Here is a 25,927-nt window from a genome sequence, read left to right on the forward strand (position 1 = left end):
TTGCCTCTTTACAGTGTGGCGGCAGGTAGGAATAAAAGTTTTTGGGGTGAAAATAGACAAAACAGTTGATATTTGCAGATACGGGGATTCTTTTTTGAGCTCTGCTTTTTTCTTCTTCTTTCTTAAGAGGAGCTCCATACATAAGGTCATAGATATGTCTAAAAAGTGTAGGATTGTGTGCTGAACACTTTCAGAGTCAATTCTATCTCAAAATCCCCCTTTCTGTGAAAACAAGTCAGTCATTCAGCGTCTCTGATCCACGAGCAGTGAAGTAAAGCTCATTAGTTTCCATCCATGGTGGTACATGAGGCGGTGCGAGCTGGAAACTCAGCCGCCTGTCAGAAAGTTGTGTGCGGAGTTCATTTGAAGTTTGCTTTTGTTTTTCACTCTTCCTCCTCGCCTGTAACATTTCAGTGGCATGTTGACGGGTATTTCTGCAGGAATGGAGGCTGATGGTCCTCAATTTGGAGTGTTTGGGTTTTTTAATTAGTTGACACAAAACAGGGAAATTGTTATGTTCTGTGAAAATGTTTCTCACTCTCATGTGAGACGCTTCTGCTCGGGTAAAATAATGAAGGTTTGTCTGGTGCAGAATGGGTCTACAGATTATTTGATAATTTTTAAATCACATTGCAAAACAGGTAGCTGGTAAATTTGTCAAAAATGAGCCAATAATGATTTTTATCTATTTTTCAGTCAGCTTGTGACAAGTATAATTACTAAATCAGGTTTATTTTAGCTATAAGAAAAGTATTACCTAATATTTATTGGGTTTTTTAGCTTTATATAATGTGGTTTTGATCAACAGTTATTCAGGCTTTTTGAAGGTTTTTCAAAAGTTTTCTTTGGACTTCACTCTGTTTCTGTTGATTTGTGGTACCTGACCATGACAGCATATTGTGCAGTGTGTGCTGAAAAAAAATTGAGGAAGGTGGAGGACAAAGGAAGTAATGACAGGCCAAAAAAATACAGCACATGAACAGAAAGTTGGGTCTTTAGGAAATAAAGAAAAATATAGAGCTGAAACAGACCTGAGATGTGCATCCCCTTTAGTTGATTGATTGTTTGTCAATTTTTCTTCTAATAGCTCTTTTGCTGATACATTAAAAAACAAGTTATGTGTCATGAGAATACTGGTCCATTCCTTCATTTTCGGACCATATTTTTCTAATAGTTCAGAGTTAAGTGCCATAAAAAACCTACATCTAAAATGGTTTGGTACTGGACTGAAAATGAGCAGAAAAAGCAGCCAAAGTCAACTATTGTTACTGTAAGTAAACAAACCCATGTGCTAGTTTGCAGCTGGTCACAAATGTTTTATTTTAAGGACAAATTAACCATCAATATGAGAACATTGTGAGGATTTAGTTTTTCACTTTATAGACTGTTCTTGACCAGTCTTTTTGACTCTGCACTGAGTACCTTTAATTAAATCCACTTTGAGAAATTACAAGAACATCCTTGGAAACAAAATATAGACTTTTGCACAATACTGTATTTCTACATATTTGTCACAACACATGTTTTAAAAATAAACATCAAATGAGTTTAATTGCTTTCAATTTGTCTTTGCAGATTTTTTTTCTGGTTTGTGTAGTTAAATGAACAAAACACAGGATGCTTAATTGGTCATACAGCTCAGTTTTGACCTGAGCACTCATCTTGTTTAACCTGATCGTCCTGAAAGTTGAACAGAAGGTAACTGCACTTCCTTTTTCGTTTCTTCAAGACACCAGTTCCCTTCTGTTCAACTCTGTAGCTTGACATGTCTTGAATGACTGAAAATCTTCACCAACGACTGATCTTCCATAAGTGGAAAAAATAAGAAGTGGATGCATTTATATGTTCTGGATCTACTTTATGGGAGTGTGTGACACAAATCCAAGCTTTTGACAGCAGCAATCTATGCTTCATGTTGCGTTCCTCCGGTGCAACTAAAACGCAGCACTCTGCAAAATGACATATTATCAGTTTTCTCAGAGGTGAGATTTCCTAGAAAATTACAACACTTTTTCTGATCTTAATGAGTTGATGTGATCACAGACATACAGGTAAATTACTGTTTTATGACTTGACTCATGTTTTTTAATCTGTGGGTAGCAGAGTCTCTTCTTCCCTTGCTGCCTATGTAGGGCAGCCCATGGATCAGCTGACATCCCCATCCTCCCACATACCCACACAATCTTGTTAAAGCATGCAGTTAATCTGAAGAGGAAAAGGACTCTCTTCACGAGCAAAGCGTGCTTTCATCAACCTATTGTATTGTCCACGTCTCGCTGCCACATGGACGTCGGATTGTCCCCAAACTCTGGTGCCTATAAGACGAGAGGCGGCCTTCTAATGGCCCTGCGTGATGTAATTCGCCTGCAAGTGACTTTGTGAACTGAGCATGATCAGCGCTCTACAACAAGCAAAGACGAAATTATATTAGTAGAAGAACTGACATCTCAGTGGGGACTCTCCATTATAATTTTTTTCCTCTTTCTCCTAAAGTATGGTTCTCCTATTAATTATTCAGGCCAAAGAAACACAGAGCGCTCTCCAGAAAATCCTTTAGACTTAGCCCTCAGTCATTGTTTTAGGAAATCTTTCTCATATTCTCAGCAATTTTTTTTTTTTACAGTCAAACTTAAAAGAGAGGGAAAACACACAAATGCTCTCTTTCTCCCCACTCGGGCTCTGTCTTTCTTTCATCAAGAGCTCATTGGAAACAAAGAGCCCAAACTCATTCAGACCCTCGGCTACTGACATTCTCCTGAAGGCCAGGTGAAGTACAGCAATTTGACGGACACAGATACAGGGCAGTGCTAGAAAGACCTCTGATTGAATTGCCACTCACTGCCATTGCTGCTCTTCAATCGCAGATGTCTCGACCGAGTGCAAGAGACGCAGAGTGAAAAGGGTCATCCATAAACGCAGGAGGGTTGCATCCAAGCCCTCATTTGACAGGAGAGTTATTGTCTGGATCGAGGGGATGAGGAGGCTGTTTGTCCCCACCGTGAAGTAGCTTGAAACCTTGAGACTCTGGGCTTCAGTTCAAACATTTCTCTGTCCTTGTTAAGGTTTTTAGAGTCTCTTGCTTTTGTGGGCTGTATAGGAATCTGCCAAAAGCACCTTCCATCTCTCAAAAGAGAGAGAGCAAATCCCATTGAACTTATGCAAGTCTCACATAATCACGAGTGTGCTTCTTCCAGCCATTTTAAAAATGCACTCAGTTCTGAGACAGGCTTCACGGGCTGATTGTGCTCGAGAGGGAAATAAATTTTGAAGATTGAAGCAGACCTCTTCGCTCTCCTCCTACTTGTCACGAGGTGCCGCTAGATTGATTGCATTTGATTATTAATTGGAAAGCCACTGCCTGAAGGTGACTAAAAGTGTATTCATCACAAGCACCTCCTCGCTCCTTGATTTATCTCGTAAACAGACCCATAGAGGAGATTTTCATGCTAAAACCAAACACATGATGAAGTTCAGCACTGCCACTGGCTATCATGCATGTTGCAGCCATGAGGAGGATTAATGTTGTGCTCCGGTTGATTTGGCAACACTGCCATCTCATGGTGAACAAAGTAAAATAAACACCACCACCGTGTTTCTTTTTTTTTTAGAAATGTCTTTATTAGAAAAAGGTTAATAACTAAGAAATACACAATATCAAACAATTTTACCCCTAGCTACAGCTGGCTTATTTTCTAGGTAAATCTTCTCAGAAACTTTAATAAAACTATCATATTCCCTGCCTTTCACAGCTAATTAAACAATTTAGTTTAACTGCAAATCACAGAGAGCTGTATTGTCCCTGCTGTTTTATAACAGCTTTATATATCTAAGAAACTGACAGCTCCTGTGTCAGTGATTTCAGGTGAAGAAACCTTCTCTTTTCAAAAAGGGTTATCAAAGAGAGCTGCAAAAATACACATCTGATCTTTTTAGTGGGGATATTCTTTTCTCTTATGCTCTGTTTCTTGTCATCAAACCTCCAGAGAGCTGAAAGTGTCTCTGAATGAGGCGGAAATTTAAGAGATGTGAGGTGGGTTCAGGTTTGTGAAAGCCATTCCCTCCCCCTGAGGGCCAAAGTCATGCCTCACGACATTTACAGCCTTTCTTTACCTGGACAGCTCTATGATCTTCCTCTCTATCTGCTGCCATCTCCACACCTGTATGACAGCTCTGCTCTGCACAGTGTCCCTCTTCAGCCTCTCGTTCCTCTTCCTCACCGCTCCTCGGGGTTTGACAGTGGAGCAACGGAGCGTCACAATTCTCCATCAGCGACTCCCGGATCTGCTGCTCGCACTGCACCACAAAGATCCTGTAAAGCTCCAACAGGACGATAAGGATGTTCTTGCAGGTGAAAAAAATCATGAGCTGATTGAGCACCTGTTCTTGTACCATGAGGTACAGACGATAAACCAGGAACGGGCCATCCTGGAGTCCCACTGTGAGCAGTAAGCTCCACACTTCACTGGAGCAGCAAGAGGTAACTGAAGATGAAGGTCTGTGGCAGCAGTGGAGACTCCCCTTGCTCCTCTGAGGAGCCTCACAGTTTGGGGGCCGGGTCTGGGTGAGAACCAGAGGAAACTGCATGAGTGCCCAGGAGAAGAGAGCCAGGCCAGTGACGACAACCGCCTTGTTGGTTTTGACTTCTGGTTCTTTAAAAGTGTCAAAGATGTCTAGGATGTCAGCACCCAGTCCCACGTACACCATGAGAAGCTGGGAGAGCTGATCGCGGGACATGTCCCCTTTAGGCATGAGCCACCGTCCCAGAACCAGCACTATAAGCATGGTCTGCTCCAGGCCAGCCACCCAGTTCTCCGGCTCCAGCTCCGCAATGCCCTGGGAAAAGGAAAACTTACATCGTAAGCTCACTGAAAAAGGTTGCAAGAATTTACAAAGTAGTCTTTTTTGTCTATAATTACTTTTTCTCCGTTGTTTGGACAGCAGAGTATATATAAAGCTGTTATAGCCTACACTCCCAGTCTGTCATCACTTTAAAGGTTCCCTTGGTACGTAGGAAGATCAGCAAAAAGGCATTTAATTTCCCTGTCCTTTCAATTTGATTATGAAGCTGTCCGGTTTATTCATACTAAAGGATTTTAATATTTTTTAAAGGGGTAACTCATATATTTTAAAGTTGGGATTGGGCTCGCCATTAGCTTGTCAGTTCAATCAGACTTCAACTCTATTTTTCCAGACTGAGGTTATTCTAATAGCTTAATATCTACAACAAGTAAGGAAGATTTGTTCCTAACCTTGAACCCCACTTCAAAAGATTGCAATTGTTTGTTTTGATTGTCTTTAAAAGGATTTTTCCAAAGTCATTTATTATTATTTTTATTCTTTTATTTGATTTCTTAGTTTGTATTTTATATGCATTGATCTGACAGTACATCTGTTTTGAGCTAAACTGTTATGCTCAGGTTGTTTTTGTTTGTTTTTCATTTGAAACAGGTCTCTGTTGACAATGAGAGCTTGTGTCTCAATGAGATTTGACTGAAGCAGAGCAATATGCATAAAACACATCCATACAATCAAACTTTTCCCTTTTGTTTTCCATTTTAGTCTGATCTCTCGTGATTCAACTCTTCACGACAGAAGGAATCATTCATTTTCTACTGACAATGCCCCTTCAGGTTCAGATAGTTCCTGAAATAATATGTCCTAATTTTTTATAATCTGCCACCTGATCTGGGTTGCAACCAGGAGGCAAAAAAGCTCCCAAATCCTACATGAAAGAAGCTGTACTGAAACCACCTCCAGAAGGGAGGATATAAGACTTATTTTTTGAGCAGGACTCTATCTGGGCTTAATCTCAGTGTGTCTATTACACATTTCCCGCCACTAATAGTTTGTCCACCTTCTTGCGAGATTTAAATCTTATCTGTTATCAGGTGTTGCTTTAATGTGGTTGCATGTAGAGAAAGGCGGGAGCGCCGTTTTCTGGTGGGATACTTGCCACTGTGATTGGGATGTGAGCCAGCAAATGAAGCTCGTGGCCGGACGAATTGTTGAGGGGAAGCTTGGACTGTAACAGACTCAGCTCCAGAAACCAAATGGACGGAACGACAGTGCTGAGGTAGAGGAAGACCATGGGGGAGAACCTAGAAGAGAGGGATGGGTTTTGAAAAGGTGAAGGAGATTATTTTTAGAAACACACATTTTACTTCCTTTGCCACCCACTGAAGACGAACGAGTCCCTGTTTTTTTTTTTTTCCTGCCCCCCCCAAAAGAAGCGTCGTATTTCAGACAGGCAATTATTCTCATCATATATGCAAATCCCACTTGACAGTGCAAAGCCTTCATGAGGAGCAAACTTCAAAGTAAGACTCAGTGAGAAAGGAAAGATGCCTGGAGAAAGTTGGCGTCTGGGGATGTTCAGTCCATATGTGCCTAAAAGCCACAGCTTTTCAATGAAATGTAGCTCGGTGCTGAAAAAGGTGTGACAGTAAATGCTCATATTCATTCAAGGCTCACGTAAAAAGGGTTGAGTCGGTTTATGTTGACTCAAGCTATTTTTTAATAAAAAAATAAGAAAAAGCTAGCTGGTCAGAAATGACTCGAGCCAGCAAGAGAGATTTTCTCCAAGACTTCATAAAGGACCGGTGACAGAGATGTGAAGGCAGGTCCACAATATTAGCTCAGTGAAAGACAGAACCACAAGACAGCGAAGGAAAGGATTTGTTTCTGACAGACGGTGAAGGAGAGCAAAAGCTGCTGAGGACAGGAGAGAATTTAGAGCCACAGGGTGTTACGGGCCCGCTACAAGCTGCATCTTAGGGCCCCGGGCAGATGGGTTGTAAAAATGGTCACAGACGCAGGTTCAGAAGTTATTTGCTTCTCACACAAAACAGCTTTACAAAGTCTGCCTCAAACGTCATGTCAGGCTCTTGAAATGGTTTGTTTTTGCTAATTTTGTCCCACAAATACATTCTTTTACTGAAAAGAATGTCAGTACTAATTTTAAGGTCTGAAGATTTTCAGAAATAATGTTCTATTACCTTTAGTATTTGTAACTTTTAGCATATTTAGTTTTTTTTTAGCTGCAATTTAGCTCATTTCAGCTTTTAGATATAGCTTTCCTAATTTTAGCTTTTAGTTACATTTTTTCTCAATTTAGCTATAAACTACAGTTTTAACTACTGTTTTGTTAATTGTAACTTTTAGCTGTTGTTTTGCCGAATTTAGCTTCTGTTCTGCTTGTTTTAACTTTGACAATTAAATGAACAATTTTTTTTCTGTAACAAATTTCAGCAGTCAGTGAACACTCAGCATTCACACTGCATTTTCTCAAAAACGCAATTCCTCTGATTGCAAGTGTGCTCCATTATCAGTTTATAACTCCTACAGTCCTACATCTGTGTATCACTTTCACCCGTTTACCATTTGGTTTTTCTTTACATTCACTGCCACCGAATACCAAACTAAAGATTATTACATGTGCTGCTGAGTCTTTATTTACCAACGACATCTAAGGGGTCAGAAATTCAAATCCTGTCCAACATTTATGTGTTACGTAAACATTACCATTTCCACTCTGCATTACGGGTGCATTTGAGCGTGACAGCCATTTCCACGCCCAGCAGAGCCACGCCCGTCAGCAGCAGCCAATAGAGAGGCTCTCCTCTAACGGCAACAACTCGCCACACTGTCACGACGCCGTGGACCGCAAACAGGAAGCGACTCAGCAGAGCCAACAAAATGTTCAGGAGGCGACACATCATTCACCACAGAATACCTGCACAAAAAATACCTTTAGTGTGCTTAAAGGGGTGTAGCTTTAAAAATGGAAAAAGACTTTTAGACACAGCAAATTTAAACAATGCAACTTTTTAAACTGTTTAGCCTCATTCAGAGTGTTTGCTGGAGGACATTGCATTAAATGACAAATACTTTGTGTCTTTAAGATCTTAAAAGATCATTGCTATGAAACTGAGAAAACCTGAAGCCAATTCATTGATGTAGCTGCAGAAATGTTCAGTTTTCTATTGTAAAAAAAAAGTTTTTATTATTTTGCCCAAATTATGTCCAGTCATGTTCAAATAACTTTTTTTTTAAAGCTGTCAAAATAACTATCTGATGAGAAAAAATGGTTTACAACAATAAATAAACTAAATAGATTTGCTATAAATTCAAGAAAACTAAACACGTAAAACCCACACAGGATAGTTATATTGAAGCTGCCAGAAACGGCAAACATGAAAAAAATTACTAAAAAATTCATGACTGCCCACATCACATCGCTTGAAATCCCCAGTTCAGCCTCCTTTATTAGTCGGTATTGCGTGATGTGTCAGTGTACAAACAGGCCTCGCTGTCAGTTAGTCAACAAGATAAAAGCCTCAGATCAGTCGGGGGATTCGCAGCGAGCTGTGATTAGGAAGCAACAGTTAAACAAACTGATCTGCAGTCGAAATTAAATGACTTCATGAGGCTCTGCTTCAGTTTAATCTGGATTACTCCTGTGACTCAGTGACTAGAAACCTGTGCCAAAAATCAGGCAGTTTATTAGATTTTTCTTATTTGATTTGATTTTATCACTGCCTCATCTGACACTTTCCCTTTAATACATCTCTGATTTTCATATACTGCCCTCTAAAACATTAAACAATTAAACACTTCGTTTATAATGACCAGTTTGTAAATGTTGCTGACATAATATTTATTCCTTTGTGCTCATAGCAAAAGAAAACCTCATTAACAAAATATAACTTAAAAAAAGAGGAAATTCAAATACCTTTATCACAACCTGGCAACCCAAAATTAACCAACATGTCTGACTTACATCAATGGATCTTATAAGAGTAACATTTTAATTAAGTGCTTTTATTTTGAAATCAGGTTTTTAACCTCTATGCTGCTCAGACATACAGCTGTGAACATTAATTCAACGATCCATGTTATTTCTTTTGCATTAAAATTGACATTTAACCAAATTCATAACATATGTATGGTAAAGGCATGCAGTACAAACCTAGAGTTTTCCCAAATAGAAAGTCTTCAGATTCTCAGCAGTGGAAAGGAGTGATAGTCACACACAGTGAACTGGCCTCTCTATCTGTCCGACTTTGCCTTTTATAAAATGGCCTCCTCCTGGCTCTAGTGGAGGAGCGGACATGTCAGAGGTGTGTATTCCTGTGTGTGTTCAATGGGGAGTGACTGCTGTGTGTTATTCTGTGATCTAAGTGTATACTTGTTTGTCCGCGTCCCTGCACTTCCCTCCGCGGTGCCATCATAGCAGATAAGGTTTCCTGCCCCTTGTGCCCACATTTTCATCGCTATCCGTCATGATGTCATCTCTCCTGGCCCAGAACAAAGTTATCTGCCTGGGAGAAACCAGCCAGTCCGAGAGCTCCCAGCCCTGCCCTGCTCCCACCCAGTTCTCTGCTCTGCCTTCGTGCTGCTGTCCCAGATAACACCACCGCTCCCTGAGCACAAGAACATGGAGCAACAAGAGGGAAACAAGGTTCCAATGGCCCTCTGATATTCACCAGTCTTGTGTTACATCAGAATAAAGGTACTGAGTGGGTTCACACTGTCCAGAAATACCAAACTACTGCAGCAGTACTTTTACAAACAAATATAGGCCAGAATTATCATAAATTTGGAGTTTTCTCCTGCTTTTCCTTCATTTTTAAAACTTTTTCTCAGCTTGGGCTTTGTTTAAGTCTTCATCAGCTCTTCAAAAGTTCAAAAGTTTGTTAGTTTTGTCACTAAACTCAAACCCGTGCTGCATCCAGGAGAAAAGGTTAATAGAGACAACGTGAGTGAATCAAAATGTGAAGCTGCAGGAAATAAAATTAGCACAATGAAAGCAGACATTTTCCAGGATAAGTCTTTTTTGCCTCAGGCAGCTGCCTAAGTAGGTTGTTGAATGTTTGAACAAGCTTTGACATGTGAAAGTATTTATGGCGTTTTCAAGTTCGGCACATTTTGACTTTTCACCGCCTTTGAATAAAGCCTAAGATCTTGAAAAAGGTATCTGAATTAGATTGTTTTATGATACCTTTTTTCCTTTATTAAACTGTGCAAAACAGATTAATAAAATTATCATTTTTAAAACGCACAAAAGGAAATTTATTGTTTGACTTTATCTTCAATTCATGTTTTCAAGTGATTAACGTTTTCCCCCAGAATACAAACCACAGTTTCTAACTTGTATAGATTCTTATGGACTAATTTAAGACATGCTGAACATGTGACTTTACCTCAACAGCATCCCTTTAAACACACATGCTGGTGAAATAATAAAAATATTTTTTTAAAGAATGAAAAATCATCTATTTTCTTTAAATATAGCTTTCTACTTTTAAACCTGACCAGGATTTGGTGCCAAACAAGAGTTTTGCTGCTTTTTCTGCAATAAATTGTTCCTGCTTTGCTTTCCTGTTTGATTTTTTTTCTTCCAGTGTCACTAAATATAGAAATGGAAGAGTTCAGTTAAATGCAAAACATTCAACTGTTTTTGTCAGGAAGAATAAGAAAAGGCCATCAAAGAAGAAATACAGAAATAAAGGAAATCCACCGCTTGTTGGAAGTATATCTTAGAATAAAAATAAACAAATAAACTTGCATTGTGGACTATTTTCACAGATTCTTTCTACATAATTCTTATATTGTTGGTTGATTATTTAATAATGAAAGTTTCTTAATTCAAGTTGTTGAAGTGCTTCAGATAAGTCACTCAGTGTAAAAAGAAATCAGTATAATTAAAGAAATCATGACCTCAAGAGAATGTGGTGAATTCTTTTGACCTGCTGTGTTTAAAGTTACGTCTGAAAAGAAGCTGTGCTTTCTCATCCGTGAGTTTTCTGAAAATCAATTTGCCAGTTTAGTCAAAGGACAAACACGGATAGGAAATTATTAACAGACCTCAGTTCTCAACCTATAATAACTGTAAAGTCCATTATTTATAAGGCCATAGAGTCTGGATTTAGATAATCACAGATAAGCAAACTACATCAGCTTGAAGGAGTTCAAACTTTTCTTTTTCTCAAAATCAAGCCCAACAAGCATAAATGTAAGGTTAAAGCAACTACTTGCAGCAAAAGGAGACACACAGATACACATTCAGGTAGTGGAGGAAGTCCTTTAATAACAAGGAAACAGGCAGAACTGGCAGCAGGAGATAAGACTCTCCAGATGTCCTAAATGTGAAAATGAACTAAAAGAAAAAAAAAATGGGTGGAGGACCAAAGGAGATAGAAGAGGAGAGGGGGCAGCGGTGGTGGGGGAAGAGGGTGAATAAGTTATCAGCCATGCAGAACAGCAGAACCCCTCATCTCGTCATCCTCTCTCCTCAGAGGTGTGTTGCTTTTTCAGATAATAGGCGGCTCACGGAGAAACGTCAGACTAACTGTGACTGTTTGTGGTTGTGAGACAGATTTTTTTTTTTGTGTGTGTATGTATTGTTCATATATCTGGATGAAAATCTGGTCTTAATTAAAATGTATTCACTGTTTATGTGAAAGTCCAACAGGCAGTTTATAACTTTGCCTTTGTACAACTCTATTTGTATCTGTATTTAAATATATTTAAGTCCTTCTAACAGTTTCTTTAAACTCATGACTACTGCCATTAATTACCATATGTCTATTTTCACTTCATGTCTGCTGAAGTTTTCCTTTTGCTGAAGCCTGCAGTATGTAGCCAGCTGCACCAGTCTGCCAGCATGAAAATGTCCCAACTCCAGCAGTTTCTTATGTTACAGCTCTGACTGGCAGCCATTTTCTTGCCTCTTCACATGGTGTACGCCACCCAATAGATCACATTCACCACGGCAAAAGTGAAGGGGAACACAGCCCTGGCATAGATGTCAATGGTGTCCGCATCGATGGGCTTGCAGACGCACTTGGAGCAACACTTTTTGTCCTCCTCGCTCTCCTCTGCCGGCCTTGACCGTCTCCTGCTCGGCTCGGGCTCCTCCACGCCGCCCTCCCCGGGGATTTCACTGCTGGAGTGCTGCGTTCGGCCGTGGCGATTAGAGATGACCACGCCCTGGTTCATGCCAGTGACAGACAGGGAAAACAGAACCATGGCCTGTTTGCCGTTCTTTACAATAGACTGCAGAGAGAAGATGAAAAGCTTGTCACTGGCTATCAGAAATCATGATGTTTTTCAGAAAACCTTTAAAGTATACTGCAGTATTGTTGTTATCTTAAAAATCCATGGTACAAGCACTTCTGGATTGGTTGTTTTGTGCACTTGTGTTCTAGCTTGTATTTTACTTTTCTCTCTTTCCATGATGCAGTTTGATATATAGAAACATAAAACAGTAACAGGCTATTCTGTTTTTATTTGTTTCACCTCTCTCTCTTTGTTCTGAACTGAGCCGATATAAAATAGTGACGTAAAATCACTGCTGACCACTCAATAAACAGAAAGAATCAACGTCTCAAAGTCTGCAGAAGCTTTGAAATCCTGAACAAATTCGTAAAGCATGCTTTCACACTTCAGTGTTCACTCTTATTAGTGGTTGACATGAGTGAGCTTGTTCAGACTCATCATGTCACAGCAGTGACCCACAACATGCTAATGTGACCCACCTTCACACACAGAGGTGGTATTATACAGTGAAAAATGGAACAAAGAACTGAAATACAGTCAATTTGTTGAGCTGTAACTTGCAGTGGAAATACAGTGTAGAACAGTAAAAAGTCCAACCAAAAACACGTTTTTTAAAATAATTTTCTTCTTTGAATCCACGACTTAAACATTTTTTGTTCGTTTGGTTGGCTTCTTGGTTGGTTTGGGTATTTTTGTTTTGTTTTATTTTGTTTTGTTTTTCTTTTTTGGGGACATTTACTGTCTAGAGCACTTAGTTTTTACATTGTTTTACATTAAAAAAAAATATTGCATTGCTCATTCCAGCCTCATTTTGCAATAAAACACACTTGACTCTCCACTGTTAGACAAAACTTAGCCAACAGTAAATATTTTAACAAAAACTGTTAGTTTAACTTTCTTGAGAGAAATGTTGCTTATTTTTCTGTTAAGCAAAGATAAATACTCTAATTTGTAAAGCGAATCTTTAATTTTTTATCATCCTAATAGTCGATTCCTCCAGCTCTGACAAATGTTTTCACCACACTATACTGACCAAGTGATTGCTGATGTTGTAGCATTCAGTATAATCATTATAATGTTACATCAAACTGAGCTCATTTAGTCTCATCCACATTCATCTTGCTATATTATCTGGCAAGAAATCTGTTTGTCTTCATAAAAAAATACACAAAAACTGGAGTTGCTGATTTTGTAGATACACCATCTAAAACAAAAGAAGCTGACAGTAAGATGAGAATCTCTTTGGTTCCCTACAGGGAAATCATCTATTTTCTCATTTTCCTCTCTAGAGATTCATTGTCTTGCTGAAGGTCAGCGTGATGGATGCTTGTCAGCACTTATGCTGCATGTCCAGTCCAGGACTCTGTTGAAAGGCATGCTCATTACTAACAAAACCCCCTGAAACTGTACGCTGTTGTCTCGCTCGGACTGAAAAACATGACGAGGGTGATTTCCTCACCTCGGAGCTGAGCTTGTTTGCCTTCACCTTGGCCTTCTCTTTGAGCCGGTAGTCAGCATTGTAGTGAGCGAAGGCGTATTCAATGAGGGCAGCGAACACAAACACATAGCAGATCCAGAAGTAGACGTCCAAGGCTTTGATGGCTGATGCTCGAGGCAAGGAGGAGCGGGCGCTCACCATCAGGGTAGTCATGGTGAGAACAGTGGTGATCCCTGTAGGACAAACGCAGACACTCGTTTTGAACTGGGATTGTGAGAGATTTTAGACATGGGTCTGTGGAAGAAACTGAGTGTTTAAAAAAATACATTTCCTAATTTACCCTTGGCCTTCAGGTTAAATGGATTCAAAGTTACAAAGGCTTCTCCTCCTTTTATCAGTTATGAGGCTTCAGGAGGTTTAAAAGTAGTTATACTAAACTTTTAACCTAAAGCCTGTATCTCACTGAGCTGCGACTAGTGGTGACAACTTAAAATATGTGAAGGAGTTTCCAAAATGTCTCAAAACGTTCGTGAGGCTTCTCAGTTTCTTTGTGTGGGTCGCTCTCCTGTCGCTGGAATCTTAAACATGTTCAAAAGATTTGCCAGCAAAATTCACTTCCAAACTAGTTACAGAGTCACCGCAAGGATCTGGAACCTTTCTCAAACCCTCGTGGAAATGTGATACAACTGTGGGAGGGTTTGGCAACCTGTGAAATCTAATTGTGAATGAGTGGAGACAAAAAAAGAGAACAAATATTGATCAAACTGAGAGGTAAAAGGAATGTTTTGTGACTAGTGAATGTTTAATCACATGACCTGACATAAGTACTCATTCAGTATGATTCCAAGAGAAAATTTGTGCTTTTATTTTACAATTTCCAACTAATTGCCAACAGTCACAGCCCAAAAAGATACAGACTTAAATAGAGCAGTAAGCAGGTGTTTACTTAAGATATAAAAAATAAAAGATATAAAAGAATAAAAATAAAATAGCTTTTTACTTATGTGTGCTTTGTATTCTCTTTACATGAAAGTCTGTAAGAACAAACAAACTTTACTTATCTTTTTATTACAGGGAAATTTATCATCTACTCGGGGCTTTACATTCACTTTTCCTTTTGGTTTTGTTTGTTTTGTTTCATCTTTTTTGTTGATGTACAGGAAAGCCACCCAGCTTCTTCAGAACGGAGATCGTGCCTTGAAAAGGCAATTTTGCACTATCGTCATCTGGTCAAAACTTTGCTACTTTAGTTTCAGACAAATTGTTTTCAAAGACAAATAGGGTGTATTTAATATTGTGATAGGGTTAGGGTTAGGGTTGTTTTTAGCAAATCCTACCCTACTGCTTAGGTAAACATGGATAGTGAGCATAAAAAGCATAACTTTTGGCTAATAAGCATTATCATGTTAGCATTGTCAAATCACTGCTCATTTTGTTACTTTTATTTGGATTTCCTAAATAATCTTCTAAAAGACCAGAGTTTTGTTAAATTTGTATCCATATGTAAATGTGGTCTGTTTGGTTGTATTTCAGTTTATGTTTGGTTAATTCACACCTGGACCACAGAACAAATCTTGATGCTACGTCAGAAAAGGTTATGCAGTGTTATACAGAAAGGGAACAGGACTCCAACAGCATCAGTGAGACGTGAATGAGTTTGCAAAGCTGTCTGCAGTACCATGCAATGTGTGAATGGTGTAAAGACTTGTCTACTGGCTTGATTCTTATCGCACATCTTCAGAATGTGCACAAATTGAATTTACTAGAAGCGGTTTTCCAAGCAGACCCTATCATATCTAAGAGAAACTGTGAGTTGGTGCCTTCGGCTCCTTTAGACTTGGTGAAAAGCTGCAGAGACTGTCAATTGGCAGAAATGTTATATAACTGACTGAAATGTTAGCTATTTAATTTTGATTTAGAACTGAACAAGAATCGATGGATTTTTTTTCTCAGTCTTCTTGAAGCACAGAAACCAGAAACATCGCTAATGTTGGTAAAAACAGTGAACATGTGGTCTTTTTGAGGCGCCATCACTCTGATGCATTGGAAAGCAGCATCACATAAAACAAATCACATCAATAAGTTGTTCTTCTGCGACATGATTAACCACAATTTTTATACAAATTAACACTTTTGAAAAGTGGAAAAATCCAAATGACAACAACTACTAACCTAAGGTTACACGAGCGGGGACTGCCGATTGGCTGATCCAAAAGGACACCCAGGACATGGCAACCAGCAGGATCGAAGGCATGTACGACTGGATGATGTAGACGCCTCTGTTACGTCTGAGCTGGAAGCGAAGACTGAGCCTTGGAAATCGTCCCGCTGGGAAACAAAAGAAAAGAAAAAAAAAATCTACCATTTTATTTGCAGAACGAAGGCTCCATCTTTAAAAATCTCTACTGCTCTTCACAGACATCAAAGGTAACAGACGAGGCCTGTCTGCTCACTTGTGCCCCATACTGGGAAAACCTCAAGTTAAAAGATATGAAGTGTTACAGACAGCATCTTCCCAGCAGCAGATCCTCCTTCTATCTTCTGAATCTCCTGCCTGGCTCAAGAGCAAGTCTGTCTTCATTCATTCCTTCTATGCATAGAATATCACCACAGAACTTTTTTATTTTAATTCAGTCTTTAGAAAGAATGAGCAAACTTCTCAGACTTAAAGAGTTAGCCAAGCATGAAAACTCAAAAGTAGTAAATGAGGTGTAAAAAACACTCGCAGTAGACGCCGAACTGGTGATTTGAGACAGAACTTTGACGACTGAGAGAAATTAGGAGTGGTGCTGACCTGATTTGAAGTTCATCATTTCGGTGACAAAGCGGTAGTCTGTGATGGTGAACTGGGAGAGCTCCAGTTTGTCGAGTCCATGAATGTGTCTCTGACTGTCTGACCAGTGATACACAATATCCTCTGAAGAGTAGCCATCTTGAACATAAGAGGGGGAAGAAAAAAAACACATTCGGTAACCAGATATTTTGTTAGCCTGCATAGATGTCAGATTGGTCTCTTTTAATTATGACATCTTTTATCAGTAACACTTGACTTCAGAACTACTTCATCACTTTATGTGTGGACGTATAGTAGATGCATTAATTTATGTAAATAAGCTCTAACTCACAGCTTTCCAAGTCCAGCATACACTCCTGTTCATCCATGGGATACTTGGTGAGGTCCATATCACAGGCCACCGTTGAAGTGATCCTAGAGACACAACAAAACCTGATAAATGCCATCTGAGTTGAGTCTAAATTTACGATTATTAAAATGTAAAATTGCAGCAGGGAATAAATCAAGTACTTGAAAGACAAAAAGAGAAAGCCAACAGAGAGTGGTTTCTACCGGCTACTGTAGAGAATGACTCCATTGGGCTGCAGGCGGATCAGCTTGTTCTCCACGGTCACATCGTGAAACCAAGCAGATTTGGCGTTGACAATGAAGGTGTCAGGTACCCACAGCTTGTCCACAAACCGACTGTCCAGTCCCAGAGTCTTGTTGGTGTGATTGTAGGACAGGCGGTCGTCGTGCCAGCTCTGCCGTAAGAACACGGTCATGGTGTATTCCTGCCAGGAACAGCACAGTGTGAAGGAAGACCTTTTTATCTGTTCCCAAATCAGCTTTCTGTTAGAAAGAGCTAATAATGAAAACAAATCAAAGACAACGTTTCTGTTTATTAAAAAATTAATAAATTTTTTAAATGAAAGACAAAATAAATCAAGATAAAGGGGGAAAGAAGCACAAAGTTGTGTTATAAAATGTCTAAATAAGTCATAAAAATTCAGAAACACACAACAGTGAAGGATGGATTCATGTTTTTCTTTCTGTTTCATGAAAACAACGTCATAACGGATGTGAAAATGTCTGTCATGGTCTATTCAGTGGATTTGGTTCCATTTAGTTCTCAGTATATGTTGATTTTATTATTTTTTAACGTCATGTTTTCTGCGTTGGCTCATACTTCACTTCTAAAAGCTATCTAACAGCTGGATCTTGTAGCAATTTGTGTTTTTCTCTTATTTTGCAGCCTGTTGAATGGGTGGTCATATTTTTAACTTGATTACTGCCGTTATAGGAAATAAAAAGGCTTGGAATGCGCACAAAATAAATGTTTCCACTAGATGTGGTTCTTACTTTGTAAAATCTGTGAAACTATCAAATTATTTGGCAAATCAGCCAGTGTGTCCCACATGTTCGCACTGAGCACTTTTGAACCCTCAAGTAGAATAAATCAGGCTTATGCAAATGGAAAACCTCTGATCTTTGTAATGCCAGTCAAGTTGACTGATGAAACGCAATCTGAGTGGAAAAAAAGAAAAAGACGTTGTAGCTTACCATGTTAGCTTCAGAGATGTGGTCAATGCTGGCCACTTCGATAGCCATGGCCACATTCACTGGGGGACCTGCAGAGGAAAAAGTGAGAAAACAAGGCAAATCTGCTCCCTCTCCTCTCAAACAAACACACACACCAATACACACACTTTCTCTGCTCATTCTGAATGCATCGACCCCTTACATCCTCACTTCATTACCCTCCCACCCACCATCTTCCAGCATCTCAAACACTCCCACAGTGCGCAAAGATTAAGCATTATCCAGTTTAACCATGCTAAGCGACACATCACACTGCGGGCATTTCCAAACAGCACTGTGCTCTCACGGATCTGCACAAAGTAAGCTTTTAGACAACATTCATATATATATATATATATATATATATATAGATAGATAGATAGAGATACACACACGCGCGCGCGGAGCCAAGTGTTTTCAGTCAACGGTTCGCCATATGATTAGCATGGAGTGTGCCTCAATGATCAGAAGCAGGAGCGCAAAAACTACAGGGGAGCTGAGTGAAGCAGAGCAGAAAGGCTGTTCACCGTGAACATCAAGGAATCACATGATGCTATTCCACATCATTCAGCACCTTCCTGAACCCATTTCTGACACGTTATATTTTCTGTTGGCCTTACACTAGATGCATGATATGAAGTAGTTAACGTGATGCTGAAAGCAAAAACAAACAGTAATAATTTTGTCAATGTAGCAAGAGATTTTTTTTGCATGCTACATAATATTCTCTTGGGCAGCATGCAGCTGAAAAATTAAAAAAGAATACAACCCCGCTGAAGCATTAAATATATTCTATTTGTTTGTTTCCAGATGATACACTTTCCTCTAATGACTGGAGGCTGGATGCAGTTGAATTAAGTCACTTGGACAAATTAATGCAAATTGCAAAGTTTTGCAGAAGTCAAAGGGAATCACAAGTTTTTCTTTCTTTTTATGTAGTAGAAAAAAAAGAAATCTAATCATAAAATACCAGTAAGGTTTTCCCATTTTTTAAAAAAGATCAATTTGTGACTATTTATTCATTTTTAGGTCATTGCAACAATGTTGCTATCAAGGTGCACATGGGAAAAAATGGGAATAAATAAAAAGAATTGTTTGTTTTTCCATAGTAGAATAAGACGTGTCAATATTGTTTTATTTTCAGTATGCAAAATATCGTGGAAATACATAATATGGCCACATACGGGTTGAGAGAACAGGTGAGAACCAGGTGCATATTGGGTAAGTACCAGATACATACCAGGTAAGTAAGTTAATTACCCAGTATGTACTGGGTACGTACTTGGTAAGTACCAGGTTGTACTTGTTCCGTATCAGGCCGTATTATGTAATGCTACCTAGACGATTATAACACGATTTTTTTTTTTTGTACTCATGCTATGTGTTCAACTCAAATATAACGCTACATTCAGAGTTATGGGGCTTGAGTTGAACGAAGGGAATTGCACCAAATAACAGACGTGATTCCCCAGTGGTCACAACAGCCCTTCAGTTTCGATTTACTTCTCAGCACGTTATACAGACACATTAATAAGAATGCATGATGCTGCATTATGACACTCTGTGCACACGACAGTGTATGTGGCCATAGCAACACTTTTTTTAGCCCCACATTTTCACTTCTGCTCAGCTGAGTTAAGCTGTGAGATTGAGAAATCTATCGCTGTGGTCATTGGATGTTTCACATTTGGCAGCCATTCTTAGCAAAGTCTCCGGAGGGGTGCACATTGCTCGTGCCACCCCCTCCTCTCCAGCTTGTCCTTGAGGGCCATCGTCCTTTGTAATCCCTTTAGCAAAGCGTCTCTGCCTATATGCTTTTTGTGTGTGTCCTTATCAGTTAACCTTTTGGAAGAATTAAAGCAGGTGTTTGTGTTTAGTGCAAGGGGGAAAAAAAGGAAAGCAAGCCACCTCGGGATGACTCATGAATTGAAAGATAAACAGTAAACATCATCGCTCCTGTGCTTGGAATGTGTTGATGCTAAGGATGGCTGTAAATGTGAGGGGGTGAACTGCAACCCAACACCACGAGCTCTAGATCTCATACTCACCTCCTATCCCAGGGCGAAAATTTCTGGCATAGCCCTTCATTAAATCATCCAGATTAGGTAACCAGGATATTTCAATGTCTGTACCTACATAGTCCCCAATGTCACTCAGCATGGCCCTAAAGGAGACAAACAGCAAACACAGCAGCCTTCAGCAGTCATCTGGCAACACCATGTGTCACACATTCATAAAGACAAATCTAAATGTATCACACTAATGACACAGTTGCTCTATAAATAACACAGTTTGAATATTTAAAGGTTGCAGCGAACAAAAGGGCACGTCTTTCTGTCTTTCTTTCCTTCAAAGACTGACATTTGTTAAGCATTTGGGTCTCAAACAGACAGCCGCTGCAAACAGTTAGGACAAGATAAACAAATGCCCGGAAAAATTTGTGAAGCGAATGAAACAGAACCGGAGGAACATTTCCAGGCTGCTAATTACATTATGGCGCTAAAGGTCAAACAATGATTGGGCTTAAAAGGAGCGCCCGAGAGAGGATGAGTCTTTTCAAAGCAAACAAAAGGAGGGGTTAAGCTCTCAGAGAAACAGTGAAAACTGTAAAATTACAAATCATTTGGTGGTCCCTATTATGGTTAAATTTTAATTTAAAAAAAATTTAAAATCTATGTACACATAGGGACAAAAAAATGCACAAAACTGGCTGCCTTCTGTTGACCTGAGCATACTGTCGCCCACAGCCAAAGGCGAAAGGGTTAGGGTAATGTTTTTGTCCACATCTCCGAGTGTGTGTATGCATTCACTTGTCTGTAGTGTCAACAAAATATCTTGTGAATTAGCGAATGGACTTTAATGAAACTCTCAGATGGTATTCATTGGATGTGCTTCTACAACTGAATAACTGGAGGAGTCAAACTGATTTAAGATGGTCACCACGGCTAAGCAACCTTAGCAAACACAGAAGTAGCTATAACTCAGTCAGTTTTAAAGATAATGAGCTAAAATCTGGTGTGCTAACACATCTCCTAAAATGTAACACTCTTGCATGAGATCACGGACAACATTGTTTACAAGCTTTGACCAAAACAGTTTTAACTCTGTCAACTTTCAGTATACGATTGTCTCGGTCACAAAACATTTGCATGGGGAAATGTACATTTTTTTAGAGACTGACTGGTCTTTAATCCATGACAAAGTAAAGTGAAGTGTAAAAATTTAGTTTGAAAGGACAGCTCAGGTTTGCTGCAGACTGGACAGCTCTAGGCTTGTCATTACTGCACAGTTTAAAATATTGCACACTGTATGGATGACTTAAACATCAGAGAAGGCGCCAAAAGCCCTAAATTATAGATATAGCTTTTTTGGAGCTGTATCTGCAAGCATTTTTAAAACATTTGGTACATTATTTAACAAAAAATAAATAAATAAATGCCACAAATTAGCTGAAAGGTTGAGCACCTGAAAGGCAGATTAATTAGCTTTCAAACAGAAAAAAGAAAGTGTTTCAGACTCGGAGTGCTTACAACATGTTTTTATAAGAAGAGATGATGCAACTCAGAGGTAAACATGCCCCAGTTTCAGTGTTTCAAGTCCATATAGAGTATCTTCTCTTTTCTGCAGCCGTCTGACACATCTGACATGGATCAAAGTTAAAATCTGTTTAAAGTCATATGTCTGTAAAATAGTCACTCATTTTTATTCATCTACTAAAACAAAAATAGCATTTACCTCTTTAACTTCTCCACTAAATTAACCGGCTACATTTATGTTTCAGGTAAACATTTTTCTTGTGGCAGTTGAACTTAAGGCTCGTTAGAGCTAAAAGACTAGCAAAATAAATAAATTCCACTCTTAAAAACCACTTATTGAGTTAAAAGTAGTTAAAAGACCATAAAGTTAAAATCTTTATTGATCTATTCCTACTAACACATTTCACAAGTGATTTACTATTATTATTATTTTTTTTTATTTTTTTTTTTTTTTTTTTTTAATTATTATTAACTGTCATTGATTTCTTCTATTTCTTTACAGGTACCCATTAATGTGCTTTTAAAAAGCATAAACAAAGAATACTTTTACTAGAATAGTGGTAATAAATAATATTCTAAAAGAACACAGGACTGTAAATCAATATATTTTTTAAATAATCATATGTAATGAATTTGGTGGTTTTTGAACTGTGTAATTATGAAAACAATTTGTCATCTTTTAAGTGTTGGATTTTACGGCTAAGAACCACCAGATGGCAGTTTTGTCTTCTAAATCAGAGAGAGTCCCGTTTAATTTTTTTTTTTTTTTTTTACATAAAAACAGGAAAACTTCAGCATCAGCTATAAAAACAAATAAAAACAGCTATGGAAAAGATTCCCAATTCAGACACAGTTCTGTCATCCGTAAGGGAAAGATCTGACTGTTGTGCAATAAATGAACAAACTGAGCAGAAATTTCTCTGACATTTAAAGTCACGAACAGAAGCTGGTTGTGGCATCGACGGGGAAACGGACCACATGGGGAGTGACTGAAGGTGATCTTATTGACAAACCATAAAGGGACATTTAGTGACCTTTAAAATAAGGCTGACATTTGAAGACAGTCAAGAAAAACATTAAATAGCTCGGCTCTGTGGCAAAATCGCCACCAAGAGAAAGCAGCAAAAAGTTAAAGGCCTAGCATTCCTTGTAGGGATGCTTATCACCCACCATCTTTCTTACCGGTGTTTTACACTACGATTATTATATGTTGAAAAATAAAAAAGTTGTAGCCATTTTGATCAAACCTTGAAATGAACATCATGCACAAACTCATGTGATCATGCCCAATCTGCTGGTCCTCAGACTATGTGTTGTGAGTAACTGCCAGCTACTACCACACCAAATTGGCTGTGGCAGCCATCTTGAATTGGGTTAACTCCAAAACTGAATCAGTTGTAGGTGTCAACCCAATGATTACTTTCTGATCATTTCATTTAATTCTGTTCTGTAGTTGAAAAGGTATTTTGCTAACTAACAGGTAAAGTTGACTTTAAGATTTAATTACAAAGTTTGAAACAGATTTTGCACGATCACTAAGTGTTTGTTGTAAAAGTCAGGGATCCGTCTGAGCTACTACCACACAAAGTCTTAACTCAGTATCCATAAAACTGACTTAGTTATAACCATATTTGTGTTTGGTGAGACTGCTGTGCAGTAACGGCCATCTTGAACTGAGTTAACGCCAAAAATGAATCAGCTGTAGATGTCAACCCAATGATTACTTTCTGAAAGTTTCAATAAAATTCGTCCAGTGAGTCATGAGATATTTTGTTAACAATGCAAACAAACATTATGCCTTCACTTTCAGCAGCGAGGGGTTAACAGAAGAGAGAAAAAAGAGAAACAATAAGAAACTGCTATATTTCTGCTGTGTCAATAACATTTTCTCTGTGGATTCATTCTGTAGTGGTAGATGTATTTTTAGTTTGGCAATCAACGAAACGTCTGAAAAAAAATGGGAGCACTGGTGAATTAATTAATCACTCAGTGGCTCCTGGATTTCTTCACTAATTGTTAGTTTCTAAATCTGGAAGCAAAGAGCTTTTCCTTCCAGAAATTTGCTACGCACCAAGGTCAAACAGGCCTCCTCACATGGAGGGTAGAAGACTGCGTGGAAATGTTTGTGTGCAGGAAACAAATCTATCAGACTCATGATTTATTGTAATTTAGTGTGACTTTCACAGAACGTGTCATACTGTGCCTGCACGGAGAGGAAAAACAATGTTCACAGCAGCCATCGACAGTTCGCAGTACAAGTTCATTACTACTGAAGTTACTCTGTGCAGTTTCCCACAAACGTCCAATATAAGCATTATTAAATAACTTTAAGCAACATTCTACATGTAACAGCGCAGATTTGCTTTTTATCACCCACTCTCGAAAGGGAAGTGATGTTTTTGCTTGTGTGTGTGTTTGCATTTGTGTGTTCTTTGATCTGTACTGTTAGCAAAATATCTTTAAAATCACTGAACAGATTCTAATGAAAAGCTCGAAAAGCAAGCAGAGGGTTGACATCGATTCAACTCAATTCAAGATGGCTGCCACAGTGAATTAACCTTAGCCAACATAAAAATGACTACACCTCAGTGAATTTTAGAGATATTTAGATGAAACTTGGTGTGGTAGTAGCTGACAGTCATTCACAGCACATACTCTGAGCGCTAACAGATCCTGCAAAATATCACATTATTGCATAACCCTACGCAACATACATTTATTCAGTTTTGTGTTATTTTCTTCTACGTTTCTATTGCTGATCATGTAAAGCCCTCATTATGCTTTTGTAAAATATTTAACACTGCTGTACGTCTGGGGGATTTTTATTTATCACTGACTTTTTGTCACATTATCTGTGATATGTTATGGTAAATAAGCCCTTTAATGAACATGTCAAAAAGTCCTGCTTCAGCTAATTACCGTTGTTGTCTTGAAATCTCAAACTCTCTGAGATTGTGAAAGAAAAAATACGAGGTTTTTATTTCCAAAAGCCTGCAACAAACAAACAAAAGAACACCACTTATGTCAAAATACATGCACAGGTTGCAGAATTTGCTTTCTGGGTTCACTAAACATTTGAACCGCTTCCTTTTCAGAGGCAGACAGCTGAGAATGTGCTCTTGCAGATGCTCCTCTTCCTTTTTATGTTTTACTTTCATTAAATGTTTCTCCCAGGCCTGGATCTGGCGTCTGTTTATGAGCGAACATTAAACAGATGGGGAGAGGAGACGCGAAGAGCGGCAGCCGTTTTCAAATTTATGGCCTCTTCTCGTGAACATAATGTGCAGCTTTTTCACTAGCAGCCTAATTAGTTTTATATACTGACGCTACTGGTTACCTGAACACAAGTAGAGCATCAGTCCTACAATGATACTCTTTATTTTTACTTTTATTGGCATCTGTGTAAAATGAGAATCATTGCGATAAGTGTCCTAAAAATATTACTACACCTAAATACGTGGAGAAATCAGTGAGCAAATGCTTCTTATATTTATGTTTCTGTATGTCCACATGAACTTGCAATAGTTTTTGTTACCTAAGGAAGAAACATGCTAAACGAAATGTAAATATGTTTTATTTTAATGGACAATTTTCATTTAACTGATACCAAAAAGACGAATTGTGCAGCTGTGACAGAATAAGTTTGCACCAGACTTTTGGCTGCTGGATCAGGAGTGGAAAGAGTTAACTAGTAAACCTTTTTCAAATTATTGGCTTGACGTGCCTTAAAGAAATGCATATCTCCTGCTGCCTTTCATGCAAGAGTTTCAGAATGGGATTATCTTATGGTGAAAAATGACAAAATTCTAGCCGTTTTGGTCAAACCTTGAAAACATAATTATGCTTCATTTACAGCAATAGCTCTGTTAGCACTTGGAGAATGTATTGTAAATGACAAATCTTAGCTCAGTATTTGCAGAATTCAGACTTTTACCTAGTGTTAAGTTGGCTAACCTGTGGCGGCCATCTTGAATTCATTTCACTCCAAAAGATAATCAGTTGCAGACGTCAACCCACTGACTAATTGCTGAAAGTGCCATTAATATTTGCCCTGTGATTCAGGAGATAATTTGCTAACAGTAAAGACAAACAAACAAGGTGCTGTTCTTTCAGCTGCTTCCTTCTCTCTTCGCATGAAAGTCTTGGCAATTTTTTATTTCTACAGATGCCCTTTCTGCCACCACTTGTGCTCGAACCTGCAGCCCCGCAGCACTGACCACCGAGCGACCACAGCCCCACACACACAAATGCAAGGTCAAAAATATCATGAGCTTGTTTGTTCAGCTCGGCAGTCTTGTGTGTGCACCCAACACCCGGCCCCTCTGACACTCAAACTTGGGCGTCGCTTTCTGTAAAATGTGATGCAAACACTTCTTTTATTTTAGGAATTCACAAGGATTTTAAGGGATGTTGTGACGGCGCTCTACAGGTGCTGGTCATAAAATTAGAATATCATGAAAAAGTAGATTGATTTCAGTAATTCCATTTAAAAAGTGAAACTTGTATATTATATTCATACATGACATACAAACTCATATA

General features: G+C 38.8%; 2 protein-coding genes across 2 annotated transcripts in view; both read right to left on the bottom strand.

The window, feature by feature from the left end:
- Window positions 1–4,077: 4,077 nt before the first annotated feature.
- LOC108233061 (transmembrane protein 26) lies at window positions 4,078–7,715 on the bottom strand. Its single transcript, XM_017411240.1, has 3 exons — window positions 7,522–7,715; window positions 5,954–6,098; window positions 4,078–4,833 (listed from the first exon to the last, which is right to left on the bottom strand). Exons 1-3 carry the CDS (start codon window positions 7,713–7,715, stop codon window positions 4,078–4,080), a joined length of 1,095 nt encoding a protein of 364 aa, XP_017266729.1.
- A 3,348-nt stretch (window positions 7,716–11,063) lies between these two features.
- The window catches only part of gabrd (gamma-aminobutyric acid type A receptor subunit delta), a 24,725-nt gene continuing 9,861 nt past the window's right edge, over window positions 11,064–25,927 (bottom strand). The window contains exons 2-9 of the mRNA XM_017411391.2: window positions 19,901–20,016; window positions 17,835–17,902; window positions 16,845–17,065; window positions 16,624–16,706; window positions 16,293–16,430; window positions 15,671–15,826; window positions 13,520–13,731; window positions 11,064–12,057 (exon numbers count right to left, since the gene is read on the bottom strand). Of these exons, the coding sequence (XP_017266880.1) occupies window positions 11,734–12,057; window positions 13,520–13,731; window positions 15,671–15,826; window positions 16,293–16,430; window positions 16,624–16,706; window positions 16,845–17,065; window positions 17,835–17,902; window positions 19,901–20,016 (1,318 nt within the window). The 3' untranslated portion in view covers window positions 11,064–11,733. The remainder of the gene's footprint in view (window positions 12,058–13,519; window positions 13,732–15,670; window positions 15,827–16,292; window positions 16,431–16,623; window positions 16,707–16,844; window positions 17,066–17,834; window positions 17,903–19,900; window positions 20,017–25,927) is intronic.

Source organism: Kryptolebias marmoratus, linkage group LG8 (assembly GCF_001649575.2).
Source record: "Kryptolebias marmoratus isolate JLee-2015 linkage group LG8, ASM164957v2, whole genome shotgun sequence".
NCBI lineage: Eukaryota > Metazoa > Chordata > Actinopteri > Cyprinodontiformes > Rivulidae > Kryptolebias > Kryptolebias marmoratus.